Consider the following 17,534-nt stretch of genomic DNA (forward strand, 5'->3'; position numbering starts at 1 on the left):
ATTCTCAAAAATTTTACGATTCATGACTCTAGAAATTTTGCAAACTGTTGTGAAATGTCCATGCATCAGAACTACATTCTGGGGATAATATGCAAATTGCTTTCTTCCATTAAATGACTAGAGACATTACTACATTTTGGTTCTTGGACTCGCTAATTAAGAGGGAAAATTAATTGTCTTGTTGATTGTAAGCTTCTCATGAAGTTGAAGATTGGAAGTATTTGCTTCAAGCGAAATGAAATCGTTGAACTAGCCATGCCCAAGTTGCCATAATTAATCAATACAAAATAGAATTTGCAAGTCAGCTATATTGATTCGAAGTTAATATCATGATCTATATACATGTAATATATATTAGAAGGTATTTTTTTATTGATTTGATACAGTTAGATAATTCATCACCTAATTAATTAGAATCATCTAGGATCATACTTGATTGGTCATATTAATCTTTTAGAATTACCACAACTCTAATATAAAGCAAAAAATATTATGTGCTTATAAAAAGTACTGGTATTGGTCCCCAAAAAATTATTAAGGAAAATCCCAAACTTTTTAAGAAATAAATGAGAGGAGGATTCATGAACTATTCTGACATTTTTACCACAAAAAAAAAAAAGAAAAAAGGGGAGGAAAACAAGATATTCTTACAAGGCATAATAAATTATTATAGAAGTTGAACAAGTTTAACTACTGTTATAAAAGTAAAATAAGCAAGAGTTTTTATTTCAAATTTCTTTTTTCTTTTAAATAAAAATTAAAAATTTGATGAAATATATATATATATATATGAGAATTTTGAATACAAATTAATTAATGAATTATTAACACATGTCCAAATGTAAATAGTTGGGCATATATGTATTAAATCTTATATTTATTATTTTCAATTACTTTTAAACAAGTTAGGTATTGGGTACCCAAATAAAAAATCCAACCCACCCAATGAATAAGCTGGATTGTTCTTACCCAACCCAATAAAACTCACAACCCAATTGACCCAACACATCCTTTTAAATTAATGGGTGGGTTGAGCGAGTTGTTGGATTTTGGACTATTTTGCCGCTCCAATTATTGGTCAACCTGGGATGCTCCAGCATCCCAACCCTAGTTAACTACTTTCCCGTGTCATGGTATGTAATCCAAGGTGGACCAGAGTGCACATGTCAGCTCAAAGAATAATGAGTATGTTTGGACAGAATATTATTTGAAATATCATTTAAAATAATTACTATAACATTTTTTATAATGTAATGTATGTGAAATAAAAGATGATTGAAAATATAAAAAAGTAAATTGAAAAATATGTGTATGATACAAATGCAATATTATTTGGAATAATTAGCCTATGCAAGCGAAATATTATTTGAAATAATTTTTTGATATAACAGCGGAAATCTTTCAACTACAAACTGGATTAATTTCACAATTACCTCCACGGCTTCACATACTCATGACACACAACTAAGATTGCTGACTTCATGAGTTCCTGAATATTGGAATGAATAAAAATTCGCCAGAAGGCCTATAATCTGCTCTATGATGAAGCAGCATTCCGTCAGAAGCATTTACGCCTAATGTGTACTTCATTCATTGGGTGAAATCATGAATGACCAGTTTCTTCAAAGAGTACTCGTTCATCATAGTTCAATGATAGTGTACTCCAGCGGTCTGTGCACTGCACTGTTCAAGAATAAAGGACATCAAAGAATATGAGATGTTAATTTGTTAATAGAACCTTCTTTATTTACAAAATGTATCTGTAAGTCAAAGGCACTTACCAGTATTTCAAAATATTTTGAGTTGCACAGTTGACATTAAGTTCTAGATGACCAATTTAACATTTGTTGGAATCATCTACTCTGCTAAGCTGAACACAAGGAATTCTTTTGCTTCACCAATAACTGCTTAAGCTTTTTTATTAGCTGAGGATTTGAGCACATGTAATCCTGGAATGAATGCCTTAAATTCCTCAACAAGCTCTGGTGATCTTCAGTGGGACTTGTATTAAGCAACTTCATAAATAAGTTTTTCCATAGTTCAACTTGCATATATCTGAAAAGAGCCAAAAAATGGAACATAAAATTCTACACACTTGTTTGTTATTTTTTCACGGAGATGTCACTGTCTGGCATAACGTGCTCATGTGGAAATGAAGAACAATGATATACCTCTTTAAGTGTGTTTTAGGTTGATAGACATAGCCCCCATCTGGTGATGGTCTTTTTTCAATTTCCATATATGACTTGTGAAGAATCATATGAACAATTACACAAAGGCCATAGGTATCCACCTGGTTCCCAGTCCAAATGAGAAATCAGTCTGCAGTATGTCTTAAACTAATCAGCTGGCTTTTGCTAGTTTCTTAAGAATTAGGCTTGCCTGAAAAGTCCATGGCTTATTCTCTTGCATTTCTATGCAACGAAAGCCAGAAGTTCGACAATCTCCCACCAATTTTGCGTCTTCAGGAAGTAGACGCAGATCTATACCCCTACCCCAGTCAACACGGCAGAGTCCCTGCAGAATCAAAACTCGAATAATCCAGCAATATTGCAATTTAATCGATTTTAGGTAATCCAGAATTTACCTGTTCCTTCCATGGACCACTGCATTCATAGAAGCTATCCTTATCTTCCACTAGATCATTTCCACAAAAAGGAAAAAATCATCAATTTAAATTAAAGATTAGAATTTTCTAAACTTGTTAGGAGATATGACTTGATATAAAGAGTAGTTTCAGAGCGGAAGCCATTTAGTGGAGCGCTTAAGAGTCTAAATAACATTCCAACACCAAAAGTAAAGCCAATTAACCAAACTTTTTGCGCAACCATCTCTGAAGAGCCAAAATTCATTGTAAGCCCTTTGCCAGAATCGTTAAGAAAACAAGCATACAAGTATTTGTAGCATGCATAGTTCCATGTGTATTAACAAGCATGGGTGCATTCTTCGATGAATGACCTCCTGTAACCTTCTAGAGTAAATTTAGTTCTCCAACCACCCAAAAAACTGACACAAAGAAATATCCCAGCATAAGACCAAAACCTGAACAATGAATTATTAATTCATGAAGCCAGAAAACTTGCACCACAAGGAGTAATCCAATTTCACGAACATGAATTTATTTTTTTCTGCATCTTTAATCCCCTTCTCCACTGCTGATGAGCACATGCTTGTGTACTTTCCAGATAAATTCAATGTGATTTTGCTTGTCCTCCAAAAAAATGCTGTCTCTTTCAATACTAGATTCTTATCTGAGTTTAATCGCTCTTAGTTGTCCATCCACTAGAACAGCAAAACTAGATCATCAAAGATGCTTAAATCGCCTAATAGTTAAAATCCTTGTGAATCACTACAAATTTTTGTGCATACATCTCCAAGCCATTAGCCAAACTTAATCTAAAATGCATCATCAGTCTTTCAATATGCAAAGTTTCAAGTTTCAACTGTATCCTGGATAAGCTATTGCTCTTCATACAATTTCTTTCAAGTTTACCAGGCCAAAAAATGTTTCAAAACAAATTACCAACATTAGAAATACTTTTATAAGTTAAAAAGTTGATAAATGAAAATACAACAGAAGAAAACACAAGCAGGTCCTGTTGTCAGTGAAAGATGACATAGCACAACATAATTACCTGGCATATCGAATCATCAAATTGTCAGGTTTAAAATCACCATGGATAACGGCAGCATCATGCAGAGTTTCCAAGATCTGTAGGACCGCAGCATCTATATTGTGTAATAAATAGACAACTCTTCTTCCATGGCCACATTAGTTACAAGATTAGAGTTTATGGCATCCTGTATTGCATTCAAAGCAGTGAAGCAATATCCAGGCTGTCACAGTATAATTTGGAATATGCACAAATCAATCTATAGCAACCTGAAGAGTCCCATGAGCTAAGTAGTCAGACACAAGTATGCTGTAGTCAGAGTAGAGATGTACTTGGTGGGCAAAGCCAAAGTTCATCCTCTGTTTCACCCAAATAAAAAATAAAAATCTTGAAATAAGGCCACACATTCTATGGAAATTCATGCGGTCAATATTTATTACTAACAAGAATGGCATACTTCTGATTCTGGAATGCGCATATCGAGCAAGGGAAAGCTCGCTTCTGAATCTTTTATAAAGGTTCATAAAGTCATAGCATTACCCAGCAAGATCTGACTTAAGCAGAACTCTCATGCCACGCAAAGTCTTACTTACCTTAAGTGCTACAACATCATCAGGATTACAATCTACATGTGCTTTTAAATACTTGACCGAAACCTCCCTGACCTGCACAACCTTTGATCTGGTAGTTGTACCCACGTTTAAATATCAGCAATCCACAACAAAAATGAAATTCAGGGGGATGTGAAATATCGGTTAATGTTTCAAGCATAAAAAAGAATCACATTTAGTAAAAGACAGGACTCTGATGTGACTTTCATGCTAAGCTGAGATACTGTATATTGACGTGACAAGGAATTCTGTAAACTTGAGCACTCCAAGGAGTTTGTTTTATATCATCTATGTCTATGACTATCAGTAAGGGAATTTACTATTAACATTCTGTTCCCAACTTAATGATGACAGACACACTAAATACTGCTTTCTTTTTCTCATCAATTTTCACTGCCGGATTATGTGTAGGAGGTAACATTGCCTTCCTTGTCCCCAAGCTGGGTATGAGACTCTTATGGCCTAAAATGTCGAAGGCTACATTCTTGAATACCGAGAAAAAAACAACAAGCACTGCTACATCCAAAACTATTCCAAGTTTACTGTCATTAATTGGAGCATAGCAAAATATCTGAAGATATGCAGATTGAAGTTCTTCATAGCACCGTTTCATGTGACTAGCTCTGAACTCATTTCTTACAGGATTCACATACACAAACAGCAAGAGAAAGAGCAATACACCAAAAAAGTACTAATCAACTTAAGAGCAATAACAGGCAAGATCTATTGACACATTAACCAGTAACAGTATAGCTGTTTTTCTATGCATACCGTGTAAGCTAGATGTCAAAAAAAAATGTCAAAAGAACGACAAGATGCGCTTCACTTATCTCAACGGTCTTATGTCAAAAATCAAAAGATGGCTACATAAACACAACAAAGTTAACTGACAAGAATATGAACATTATGTACTTCACCTAGCTCAACAGTCTTATTCCGAGCAGATTTCTGCAAAGTAGATAATGCAACTTTTCCCTTATAGGGTTTGTTGCTTGCATAATAACCCTGTGAAACAGAAAAGACTTGATGCCTTGAGAATTTAGGGAGTTTTGGAGCTTAAACATTTGGTTGCATTTTGAGGTGTAATTAGCCTTACTTCGTATTTCAAGATCGGATCATTCATCTCCTGCAATAGCTTTTTAGTAGTTGAGACCAACCATGGGTTGATTTAAGTCCCACCATTCTCTAGAAGAACATCCACCTATGTAAAAAAGAAAAAAGAAAAACACAGTGATTAAATATCTTAATGTCACAAACAAGAGGATAGGGCTGTAATTAAGGATGAAATACAGAAGGAGTAACCATTGAAGACCCAGAGTAACCATAGTATAACTATAGCAAATTGAATTATATTGCCTTTATCCAAGAGAATTTCTTTCCTTCCATTTTTCTGTACCTAACTAAGGCTTGATTACGTTGAACACTAGCTATTCATGTGTTCCTCTTCACACAACCCATACTTTTTAAACGCTTCATCATTCAAAAAGTAAATGGGTGATCGTATTAACTTATCATGCTTCTGCAACCGCAACCCACCCTCCTACTCAGTTTAGACATTATATCTTTTCTAGTAAAAATCTTACACCTAAATCAAGGACTAGGGGCTGTCTTTGTATCCACATACTAATGCATCAGAAAAGCTTGGGAGAGTACTTGCAGTCCTTCCCCCAAGCCAAAAACTTCCTGGTGTATCGATCTTGAAAGCGCAGAAAGATTGTTTCCAGACTTGAAGAACAAGAAATGGAACTTCACTTCTGCAAAATCCAAATCTATGATACACCAGGATTTTGCTAAATATGAACAATGACTATGTACAGAAGAGAATGTGAAACTAACACCACATAAGGGCAAATTTGTTAACCATTGGCCAATCATATGTTCAGCCTCGGGTACATAAAGTGCATTTCAAGGTATCTGTCAACAGAATGGAATCAATAATAGCAAGAGTCTACAAAAACTTATTCAGAGACAAGCACCATAGACTGGCTTAGTGGCATTCATGACAGGCAATTGTGTTCTCCAACTTTTAGTCACCTATTGCTCTTGAACCATGAATTAAACAAGAAATCAATTCCTTTTCAAGATCAGGCCTCTTTAATCACTCTCAAAAGTTACATATATGGAAAATAACAGGTATGGGTGCAGGAAGTAGTGAATTCTGTCAAATAGAAATTTCCATTGGAGGTCAAAATGCTGATAACAGGAAAACCTATAACCGGTGTAAAACAATTGCAATTTCTTCTCAAAATTGGTTGTAGCATGTCGGTGTATACTGTATCTTTTACAAATCAAAACCAGCATATGTCTTATACCTCCTGACTCCATATCATAAGTGAAGAAGAATATAAGAAGAGTGGTAAGCTCATAAGATGGTGCAAGTTTCGGCATTTAGAATCTTTTCTTGTGCAATTACGACTAATCAACGAGGTTTCCATCTTCATCAGTATATGAGTTTCATATTTTCCATTCTTTCTGGCCAAAATTTTGACTTCAATACCTTAAACCACACTTGGAAAAGCAAGAATATTAAGTGTTATCTTAAAAAAAAAAGTAAAGGCAAACTCCAGTGAGTTTCCAGTTTACTTACACGATATTAACTGCATAACCCAAGATTTCCACCAACAGTAACGACAGAAATTGAAAAAGAACAAAAGATTCAATGCAAATGTGCAACTAAAAACCAACGGCCAGTTGAGCCCGGACATATATGTATAAATCATTATGAGCTAATTAATCATTGCCACCATTCATCAAAATTTCTTAAACCAAAGAAAGTTACTACGTTTTGGACTGAACCAATCGTTACTATATCGGACGCTCTCTCAAGAAATAGAACTTGTGCCTTCTTCAACCTCCCTATTGGCTCAGCATTCCTATCATAGGTATGAAAATCAAAACTTTATTTGAGACTTCGAACATTAAATAAATCTGAGCACAAAAGTCATAAACTAAATTTGATGAAACAGATTGAAAAAACAAACCTTGAAATTCCCAGATGATAGATAAAATATGCATCAATTAACTTCCCTTTCGCCTCCAAAAACAAAGCGTACCACTCATACAGAAAACAATTAGATGAACAAATCTTATTCTTCTCCATTTCACGAAACACGCTTTCATGATCGGAGCTCCTATCCATCTGCAATAGTTGGTTAGCAATTAACACAGTGAGAAAATCCCCAAAAACCAAAAATGATTTTAAAAAAAAAATAAAAAGAGGGAAAAAATTTTCATTTACGTGGAGGAACCAAATCTTGAGAAATCTGACATCGTTTTTGTAACGAGGATCGTTGCTGCAGGTTTTGATGCAATTTGACAGCAGCTCTTCGAGATCTGATGTCGTCTCGTGAATTAGTGCTTTCTCGATTGACCTAAGATTAGAGTAAAATTTCAGCAATTAGATAAAGCAAATACAAGAAAAGGGAAAAAAAGATGCATATTTACGGCGGCAGTTGTACCAGAGCCAGGGTAACAGGGGGTCAACCGCGGCGGCGGTGGTGGCGGTTGAAATGTAGCCGGGTTTTTGGGAAATGACGGCCATGTCCTCTCTCTGATTCAGCCGGAGTGAACTGTGGAAGATGAAAAGGTAAGGGGCAGTTGGAGAAAGTTCAAAGTTCAATATCTTAACTCAGGCGGGAAATTGGGATATCCGTTTTTTGAGCCATATTGTTTTGTCGATATTTATAGCAAGACAAAGGCGTGAACACTTGTCATAGGAAAATCTCACGTATTCTCTCAACTCTACCTAAAGGAGAAAAGGCATGACTGGGTGTCACATCACAACCACGCTCTCTTTGGTTGAACTTCTTCTAAGTAGAGTTATAAATAAGTTGAGTCGAACCGGCCATCTTATGTTTGAATTCTATTGGTTAAACTACTCGAACAAGGTTTATGTCGATTCGATAATTTTCGAATTCTAAATCCGTGTTTGTGTTCGACTAATTAAGCAAAATCCTAATTCGAGTTCAAATTTGAATTCGACTCTTTTAATATGAACAACCTGCTCGCAAACAAATAGGCCCATGTTTGCGAACAATTAAGTTTAGAATAGGAATTAGGAATACAATATTAACCATAAATTTTATGAAATGATAATTAAGCCCATACTCGCGAACGATCGTTTAAATTTGTGAACTAGCTTGTGTTCGTTTGATTACTTATTGAGTCAAAATGTTCGTTCGAACTTGACTCGTATAAAATTTTGAACGAGCTGTTATCCAACATGAACGAGCTTAAACGAGGCAAGCTAACGAATAGTTTGGTTTGTTTAATAGCTCTACTTCTAAGGCTGGAAAGAATCACGCGCCCCCCCCTTTCTTTGAAAGAGCACGCTTTCAATTTTTGAGGTGACACACCACAAATTTTGATCCATCTCCCTTTTTTTACCTTGCCACCCCTCCCCACACCCTTCTCGCCTTCTGTTTGTAACATGATCAATGAGCATTAGTTATTCTTATTTTAATCTAGGAACATGTACATCTTAAACAAGATTCAAGTTCCAAGGGCAACACAACATTTTTGTCAGTCCTAATTTTTCTAGAAATGGAAACCCAAAGTCATCCCTTGATTGACCACCTTTCATAGAGTTTATTGCCAAAATAACTCTTCTTCTAAAACATATACCCAAAGTAACCTAATTTTAAAATTTATTACCTTTAAGATCCTTTTTTTGCCACTTAGGCCAGTGGCGGAGCCAGAAATAATTCTCAGTGGAGGCAAAAATAACACTAAAATTTTTTACCTACTCTTTTTTTAGGTTTTTAAGCAAAAAAAATATTCCCAACAAGTTGAAATGAAAAGTCTTTTTTTAACTTACTTCAAATGGAACTTTGTAACCCACATATCCTTTTAAAATATTAGTTCATAAATCAATTTAGAGAACCACGTAATTCTTTCAATTCCTTTATAAGAAAACTCTGGAGGCACACTTGAAATTATATCAAAATTTTATAGGTACTATAAGAATTTAAGGAGGGCACTAGGGGCACCACATAATTCTTTCACTTCATTTCTAAGAAAACTCTGGAATCATACTTGAAATTATATCAAAATTCTATAGGTACCATAGGAATTTAAGGGGGATAGTGGGAGCCCATGCCCCCAGTGCCCCCACCTTAAATCTGCCAGTGACTTAGGCTACATATGTGCTAGGATGGAGATAAAGACACATTTCATTTCTCTTCCCATATAATGTCTTCTCCAATTTTCTTTCTAAACCTTCCCGCATTTTTTTGTTTAATTATCTTTCCTTTGTCAAACGTAATCCTAAGAAGCCATATTTATATTAACAACACCTAAAAAATATGCTTCTCAAATCGATAATCGCAAGGCAAATAAAAATTATTCTCTTATCTTTTTAAGAAGTAGGAAGGATAAGATAAACAAATATGATCACCTTGAAGTTTTTGTAATTGCTTACAATTTTTGTTGAAATTTTTGTTGCAATTTTTGTATTTTTAAAATTTATTTTTTGAAAAAAATATGCAATAGGTTTGATACATTTTAAAAAATTTAGAAACCAATAATAGCAAGGTCAATAATGGCAGAATTTATTTTAAATAATTATAAGGAAATTACAAAAGTTATGCAATCTTCTTGTGCCTCTATAATAAAAAAATTTAAATTTTTAGTTCATTTTGGAAACTATAAATTAGATTAGAACTTTCCTTTCTTATTATCCTGCATGGCAATTAGGATAACTAGATGGCAACAATAACACCGTTATGGGAATAAATTTTGAAAATAAATCACATTGGGAATATTTTTTAGGAAGAGTGTTATTTTGGCAAAAAACTCACCTTTCATATGTCTAGTATATGTAAAGGGTACAACATAATACCATGCTCTGGCCTTTTGATCGAAAAGTTGGAACAAGGAATGAAGGACGATTGAAATTTCTTACTTTCTAGTCCATTCCAACAAAAGTAGGGGAGATTGCTTAAAGAACTCATGTTGACCATTAACAATGGCCAACCGTTGAATGAAAGTTTTATAGTAAATAGTATATAGTCCTCGTTCTAGATAGTAGATGCACACCAAAAAATCATTCAAAAAATTCAAATCCTACAAGGTTACAAAACCTAAACTATAACTTCCCTTTGGGCCAACACCTAACCAAATGGAAGTTTAAATGATCAATTAATACAATACTAAAGATTCTGAAAAGTCCAATCCTATCGTTGGATCCAAATTTATTTGGGAAGAGTAAATGGTTGCAAGGATGGATAATGGTTTTACATTAGCCATGTAAATCCAATCCCTTTGGATCCATTTTTTTATTGGAAGTGAGTGGGTTGGATCAGTTTGATCCACTATCAATTTAGTTAAAACCATTTAATAACCAAATATCCATTTTGCCACTTATACTGATAATTAATGTGTCCATTCATGACAACTATGACTTGGAATGACTCAAGTCATTTTCTCATCCCAACTATGACTCAAGTCATTCATGACAACTATGACTTGGAATGACTCAAGTCATTTTCTCATCCCAACTATGACTCAAGTCATTCATGACAACTATGACTTGGAATGACTCAAGTTGTTTCTTTCACAGCTTGGAGTTTTCTCATCCCAGTGTTCCAGGAGTCTCCACGTGACAAAAATTGGAAAAGAAAACATTGTAATGTTATTCATCCATCATGACTTGAAGTTCTCATAGCTAGTGGGTGAGGTTGACTAATCATATCTTCTATTGCAGCACCCGTATATGAAACGGAGAAGCACTGTAACATTGAAATTGCTGCTCAAATATCACATATGTCATCCACTCAAAATGGTACATGAGTTAACTCAAGCATATGAATTCTTTCTTTATTCCTTATTTTGTCTACTATTGGTCATCAAATGATTCAAGAATTTGACTTTATACTGCATTTTTAAAGAAATAACTAGGACACAGCTCCGCAGAAAACACGGAATTGCCTGTTATGTTTTAAGTATTTTATTTTATTTTTTAATATAATTATTTAGAGTAGAATGCCAAAAATTAATCTTGTTTAGTGGAAATCGAAGCAAAAAAAAAAGATTTTTCAAAATTTTGAAAATCGCACACTAAATTGGCAATAAAAAAGAATGATTAGCTGTATTTTTGTTAAATTGGAATATGATAAAATTATGACTTGCAAGAATAATTATGTTCTATGTATATTAAGATGGCATGTAATTTTTTGCAAAAAAAAGGGTGCGAGAAACTTTGTTGTCATGCTGTGGAGCACTAATGTCAACATTTTTTGATAGTGTAGCTTCAAAATGTGCATTACAGACACATATATGAGTATATGTACATATTCTAAGATGTAAAGATGGATTAGTTATACAATAGGTTCACATGAGCACAATGGCTTTTTTGTTTGGTTGCATTTGTAAGAATTTAAGAGCATGTTTTTTGTGCATATGTTTTTCTATGTCAAGGACCTTCTTTTTATTTTTTGTTCCTTTTTTTTAAAAAAAAATTGTAGATGGCAGCTGCTAATAGAAGATTTCCAAATGTTCAAGATGATTATCTAGATTTGGAAGATGCACTGAATAGGTTGACAATTGTTGGGGGTGCTTGTTTTCCTATGGGAGATAGCTACCGGAATAGACCTGTTGAACCTCTTGCTCGAGCTCAAGAAAATAGTCTTTTGCTAAAAAATGAAGTTTAGGATCTGTTTAAGACTTTTTACAGGCATGGTGATTGGGCGCCTATATTGGACAGTGCTCTGAAGAATGGTCGATATTTGCCTATGTTGGAATTAATTGCTAGAAGAATGAAGAACGAGATAGCAGAGGAATCGGTGCATTCTCCTAGTTCTCCTTCATTTGCTAGTTCCGTTAGTGACAGTGATTGAGAGTATTATTGAGTGGTATTATAATGTATCATTATGGTGTTTGTTTTTCAGTTTTCTTTTGTTTGATAGATTTGATAATGAGAATGGTTGACAGTTTTATTAGTGCATATGTAATATATGAATGCATTATTGTTATGTTAGTTAAATTATATATATGTATTCATTAAGTCATAAATGGCCATTAGATCATAGAAAAGATAATCTAGCATTCATACGATAGATAGGAAAAAAAGTACAACTTCTATGTAGTGCAGATGTGATACTGGTAAACAAAATAGAAAGTAGCGTACATCTGCAATCACGAACAAAAGAAAACATACAGAAAAAAGCTGTTTCAAGAGTGATTGTCAATGGCAAGATCTTCAGTATTGTACGCAGTTACTATAGTGTGGTTTGTTCTTTTCATTAATTTGATTCGTGAGCTTGATTTTTTTATGTAGCATAGTAATGTCTTTCCTTGAAGGGCTTGAGCAATATGATGGAGTAGGGGTAAAGTCCTGTTTATTAGCAGTTGTAAGCGAATGTTGTGTTAGGTGAAACATTTTTTTTTTGGAAAATATACCTCGTTGTTTGCCTCTTGAAGTTGAACAACAGTTACGTTCATCAATTTCTCGGCTTCTTCTCCCAAAGCAATAGCATGCAGTTGGTTAGTATGATCAGTTATTAATAGTGGAACACAAGCTCTGCATTGATAGTTGTTGAAATTGTTCTGCAAGTAAATATCATATGTGTGAAATTAAATTATAAGAGTTGCTGAATAAATATATGTGCGATTTACCTTGGCACGAGATTCATTTCTGCATGACAGGATTGACATTTAAGGCCCCCATGTTGCTATAAACTCATCAGGTTCATGGCAATAAGGACAGGCATAATATAAAAATGCTGATCGATAATAGTTGATTTGAACCTGCCTTTTAATCCAAGCTATTTGTTTATGATATTGTGGTTAAATGTAGTGAGTGCATATATAATAGTTACATATTCATCTTATGTGCAAATGAATAAGGTAAGATGATGAAACTCATACGCATTTTGGATGTCGAAGTAATGCTTCAATTATAGTTAGTTCAGTGTCCTTTACTGGAGGAAGAAAAGTTGCAGGATCAGCAAACTTTCTTTCATGAATCATGTTGTTTAGAGTTGAAAGATTATTGTGAAACCTGTAAAAGTTTTTGTTAGGAAAGGATCTGATTGATAGTATATAATGAAATAAAGCTAAACTTATAGGTACCAATGAATTATTTGGACTGTTTCTTGAACAGGAGGGTCAAGCATAATAACAGATGATAGCTGCGTTTCTAGAGATAGGTCTATAGTTTGGAAAAAAAAAAGAAACAGATATGGATGAGCATCAAACGAATTAACATATGGTTCAGAAAACGTATATGCTAGAAATGTTACAATTTTTTGTAGTTGTTCTCATTCTTATTGCTAGGATGACAGATGCCTCTGCTCTTCCTGTTATCAAAACTCCTTCATTTCTTTGAAAGTCATCATGCATTGTTATGATGATTGGTTTTTTTCTGACCAAGTGTAACATGAGAGTGTTAAGGGTTTGTTATCACATATAAGGTAAATTGATGAGTATTTTAGCTACTGAGACTACTTACTCTTGGTTAATAATTATGATTGAAATAGTAGTTCTGGAACCTAGATTTCTCTAACTGGCATAGCATAAATAGTGATTCCAAATATATCTACAATAAACTTTGTTAAATTTGTATGAACGATATGTTTGTATCAATAATATAAAGGAAATGAAATGAATGACAAAGTACTCATATATCTGTCAGTATTAGCATGATTTTGGAGGGAAGAAAAGTGTCCAGTGGCAAGTATGGTGGAAATCTTGGGTCTTCAAAGTCATTGATTTCTTGAATGAGAGTTTTAGGACCAAAATTCCAATTATATGGATAATCTCCAGTAGAGGATGCTTGCCGGTTTAAACGAACTGATGCATTTGAAATCGAGTATCTTTTAAAGGGCAGCAATAAGTCATTAACAAGAGGTATGGTAGCGTCTTTGATAATTGCTTGGATCTTGATTCCCTGTAAATAGTAACAATTATGCAAAAAATTCAAAAGACCTGGTGTTCAGAAGAGTAGTTTTTAAGGTAAATCGATTTTGTACAGGATAGATACCTGTGAGTTAGCAAGCAAAAATCTTCGATATATCTTTCCATTTGAGGATTGTTTTGCAGTCAAGATATGAGTGGCTTCAATTACTTGAATTACAACTGTCCAGTTAGCTGTGTAGCAATTGATGTCAGTAAGATCTAGAGTTCTCATTCGTGTGGATATCTGTTAAACTGGATTTAGTAGCATGAAGTTTGAGCAAAACAGTAAGGAGAAAAGGGAAATTTAAAAAGTAGATATTGTGACGCCCCCACTTCTCCTTAAGGCGAACCAAAGGGTATCAGCGGGACGCCTGCCTAACTCTCGCCAGGACTCGGTACAATTCAAATCCAAACTTAAAGATAATACCCGATTATACAAGTCCAAGTACAGAAAGGTCGCTTCCTTAAATAAACTTTCAAGTCTTACATCACAAGTTCTCAAAAGTACATCCACATTCCTAAAATATACAGTCATTATAATTCGACAATTCAATTACATCTCGTGATTCTAATCAAAAGCAATCAAGTCGGCTTTTCTCCCCAATTTTCATTCCGACCTTGTTAAGGAAACCAAAGCTAATGGGGTGAATAGACGCCCAATGAGGTTAAGAAAGACATGCAAGCGAATAGTTTAAATAACAATAACATTTGTACAATAAATAAAGTTATAAAGTTCAAGTAATTCACAATTAACAATTAAACACACTTGAGTAGGATACAGGAGCTCTCAGGAGCTAATTTCCAATTGCTTGGCCCAGTTCGATCCAATACCTCCACGTGGTGACACTCCGTCAACCGGGTAGGTATTTAATTTTGTAGAACTTTACTTACTCTATTTATAGTTCTAAGTCGACATGAGAAGTACCTCCCACCCGAATCGGTGTGGTACATGCTATCGCTCAGGGAATCAATTATACGTTTTTAGTTCTGAGTCAGACATGAGAGGTACCTCCCACCCGAATCGATGTGGTACATACTATTGCTCAATGGTCAATAAAACATCGCTCCAATCGACTTATACTTTGTTTATGGTTCTGAGTTGACATGAGAGGTACCTCCTACCCGAATTGGTGTGGTACATACTATCGCTCAGGGAACCGATTACAATTGTTTATGGTACTCAGTCGACATGAGAGGTACCTCCCACCAGAATCGGTGTGGTACATGCTATCGCTCAGAGAACCGATTAATTATTTAGGGTTTTGAGTCGACATGAGAGGTACTTCTCGTCCGAATTGGTGTGGTACAAGCTATCACTCAGGGAACCGATTATAGCACTGAGACAGTATGAGAGGCACCTCCCACCCAGATTGGTGTGGTACATGCATCCACTCAGGGCTTACGAGTTAAACATGTTTATGAACAATTACCGATCATGTGTATTCATGTAACCAGTATCGCATAATTAAAAGAAAGAGAGGATGAGGACGTCCCCACGAGTATACACATAAGTCGAGGAGGTTCACTACACTCGATATCACAACACAAATATGGTTTACAATAGCAACACTTCACTTAATTCACATAACAATTCACTTCACACAATTCGAATATCAATTCACATAGCACAATTCAATTGTAGCATCACTTAAAGGAGAACGAGCGCGATAAAGTACACACTCGTCTCGACAAGCTTACGTATCATGTATAACACTTGTACAATTAACATTTCAATCACATAAGCATTTAACATGCACTTGACACTCACCAAATCAAAATAAGAAAGTAAGTGCAAAAGGCCTTTAGTAGTCGGCTTCGGGATTCTCTTCAAGATCCTCTTGAACGCCTGAGCAAATAACAATTAACAATCACTTATAAATACTTACAAACTCCCTGTCAAATAAGGAAGAATATACGCTCATTTTCAAACTAATACAATGTTTCGAAAAGCCTCAATATCTCAAAAATCGAGATTCAAAAGTGAGGGTTTAATAATACAAGAGAAACTGATTTCCTCCATGAAATCAAGTTTAAAACGGTCAATCAATATCAAAGGATAGGGAAGAGTTTCCAAAAACTCATTTTGTGAGGACCCGCAAAATTTTCCTTGTTTTATTTTATTTTATTTTTCCGCGTGCATTTTCCTTACATTAATTTTATTATATTAATTTTTCAGAGATTTTTATAAGTGAGTATCATTTTTAAATCATTTTTCTAATATAAGTGAGTACCTGTTAAGTTTGAGGAGCGTTATGGACGTGGGACCCGCTAGAACGGTAAGTGCGATATATTTTTGGCCACTGGGTGAATTTTTCATAAAAGGATATTATGTTACAAGATACTAGGAGATAATTAGAGACTAACTAGATAGATTAGCTTTGGAGGATAAGAAGATCAGGATAAACCAAGGAAAAGCCAAGTGTCATGAAGCTAGTGGAACCTGGACTTTGTCCCAACCATTCTTCACCTTTACTAAATAAAAAATTTGACCAAAATTATCTTCATTTTTCTCTTCCTTTGGCCGGCCCTCTTGAGAGAGAAACCAAGAGAGAAAACTTCATCTTGCACTTCATTTCTTGCTCCAATCTTGAGTTTCAACCATCAAAAGTGCAAAGTACTCTAGACAAAGTGCTAGCTAGGGAGGATTAGAGGTGATGGTGGAGTGATTTTTAAGGGGAAAGTACTAAACTACCATCTTTCTAGTGTTTCTAAGGTAACTTGCTAAGCAATCTCTCTTTACTTCTAATACTAGCCTACTTGTGGTTTAGAGTTGCAAAATAGGTAGTTTATGAGAAATATGATGGCTTGAAGTGGTGTTATGCAAATTTTCAGTTTTTATGGTGAATTTTCTGCCTTCATATGAAGCTTTATGATTGGCCATGGATTGATAACTTTACCATGTGTAATATTAAGGTTTTATGTGGTGGTTTAACTTGATTAAAGGAATTTCCAGCTTATGTGACTAAATTTCGGCTTTAGGGTTTCTAATTTGAGCAAGATTAGGGTTAGTTTCGGAACTACCAATTGGTTGTAATTGCAGGGTATTATGACCCTAATTAAGTGTGTTTAATAGCTTATGAATTGTATGTGCTATTGGGGCTATTTTGGATGAGCTTTGATGTTGTTTGTAGGATGGAAAAAGTAAGGAATTTAAGGGGAAGTGCTGTCCAATTTTTAGGGCTACTTGATTCCTTTAAATTTGGATTGAATTTTGGATGAAATGGAAGATTTTGCATTGATATTTTTTCTAAGTTGTCAGCTGAAATTTCCATTTATTAGTCAAGTGATGCCGAAGTCTATTACCTCGTTGTTTTCCAACCTTTTCATGATTAGTTTTGGCCAAAACTTGTTCCAAGCAGTGGTTAAGTCTTTTGTGCTTGAATTTGAGGGAAACCTATACAGATTAGGGGGTGAA

General features: G+C 34.6%; 1 protein-coding gene and 1 pseudogene across 1 annotated transcript; both read right to left on the reverse strand.

Moving 5' to 3' along the window:
- Positions 1–1,362: 1,362 nt before the first annotated feature.
- LOC113737159 (mitotic checkpoint serine/threonine-protein kinase BUB1-like) lies at positions 1,363–7,864 on the reverse strand (annotated as a pseudogene).
- On the reverse strand, positions 1,866–4,092 carry LOC140004451 (mitotic checkpoint serine/threonine-protein kinase BUB1-like). Its single transcript, XM_072083841.1, has 9 exons — positions 4,072–4,092; positions 3,884–3,973; positions 3,781–3,837; positions 3,636–3,712; positions 2,969–3,042; positions 2,588–2,637; positions 2,383–2,517; positions 2,172–2,293; positions 1,866–2,055 (listed from the first exon to the last, which is right to left on the reverse strand). Exons 1-9 carry the CDS (start codon positions 4,090–4,092, stop codon positions 1,866–1,868), a joined length of 816 nt encoding a protein of 271 aa, XP_071939942.1.
- Positions 7,865–17,534: the final 9,670 nt, after the last annotated feature.

This window comes from Coffea arabica, chromosome 3e, assembly GCF_036785885.1.
Source record: "Coffea arabica cultivar ET-39 chromosome 3e, Coffea Arabica ET-39 HiFi, whole genome shotgun sequence".
NCBI lineage: Eukaryota > Viridiplantae > Streptophyta > Magnoliopsida > Gentianales > Rubiaceae > Coffea > Coffea arabica.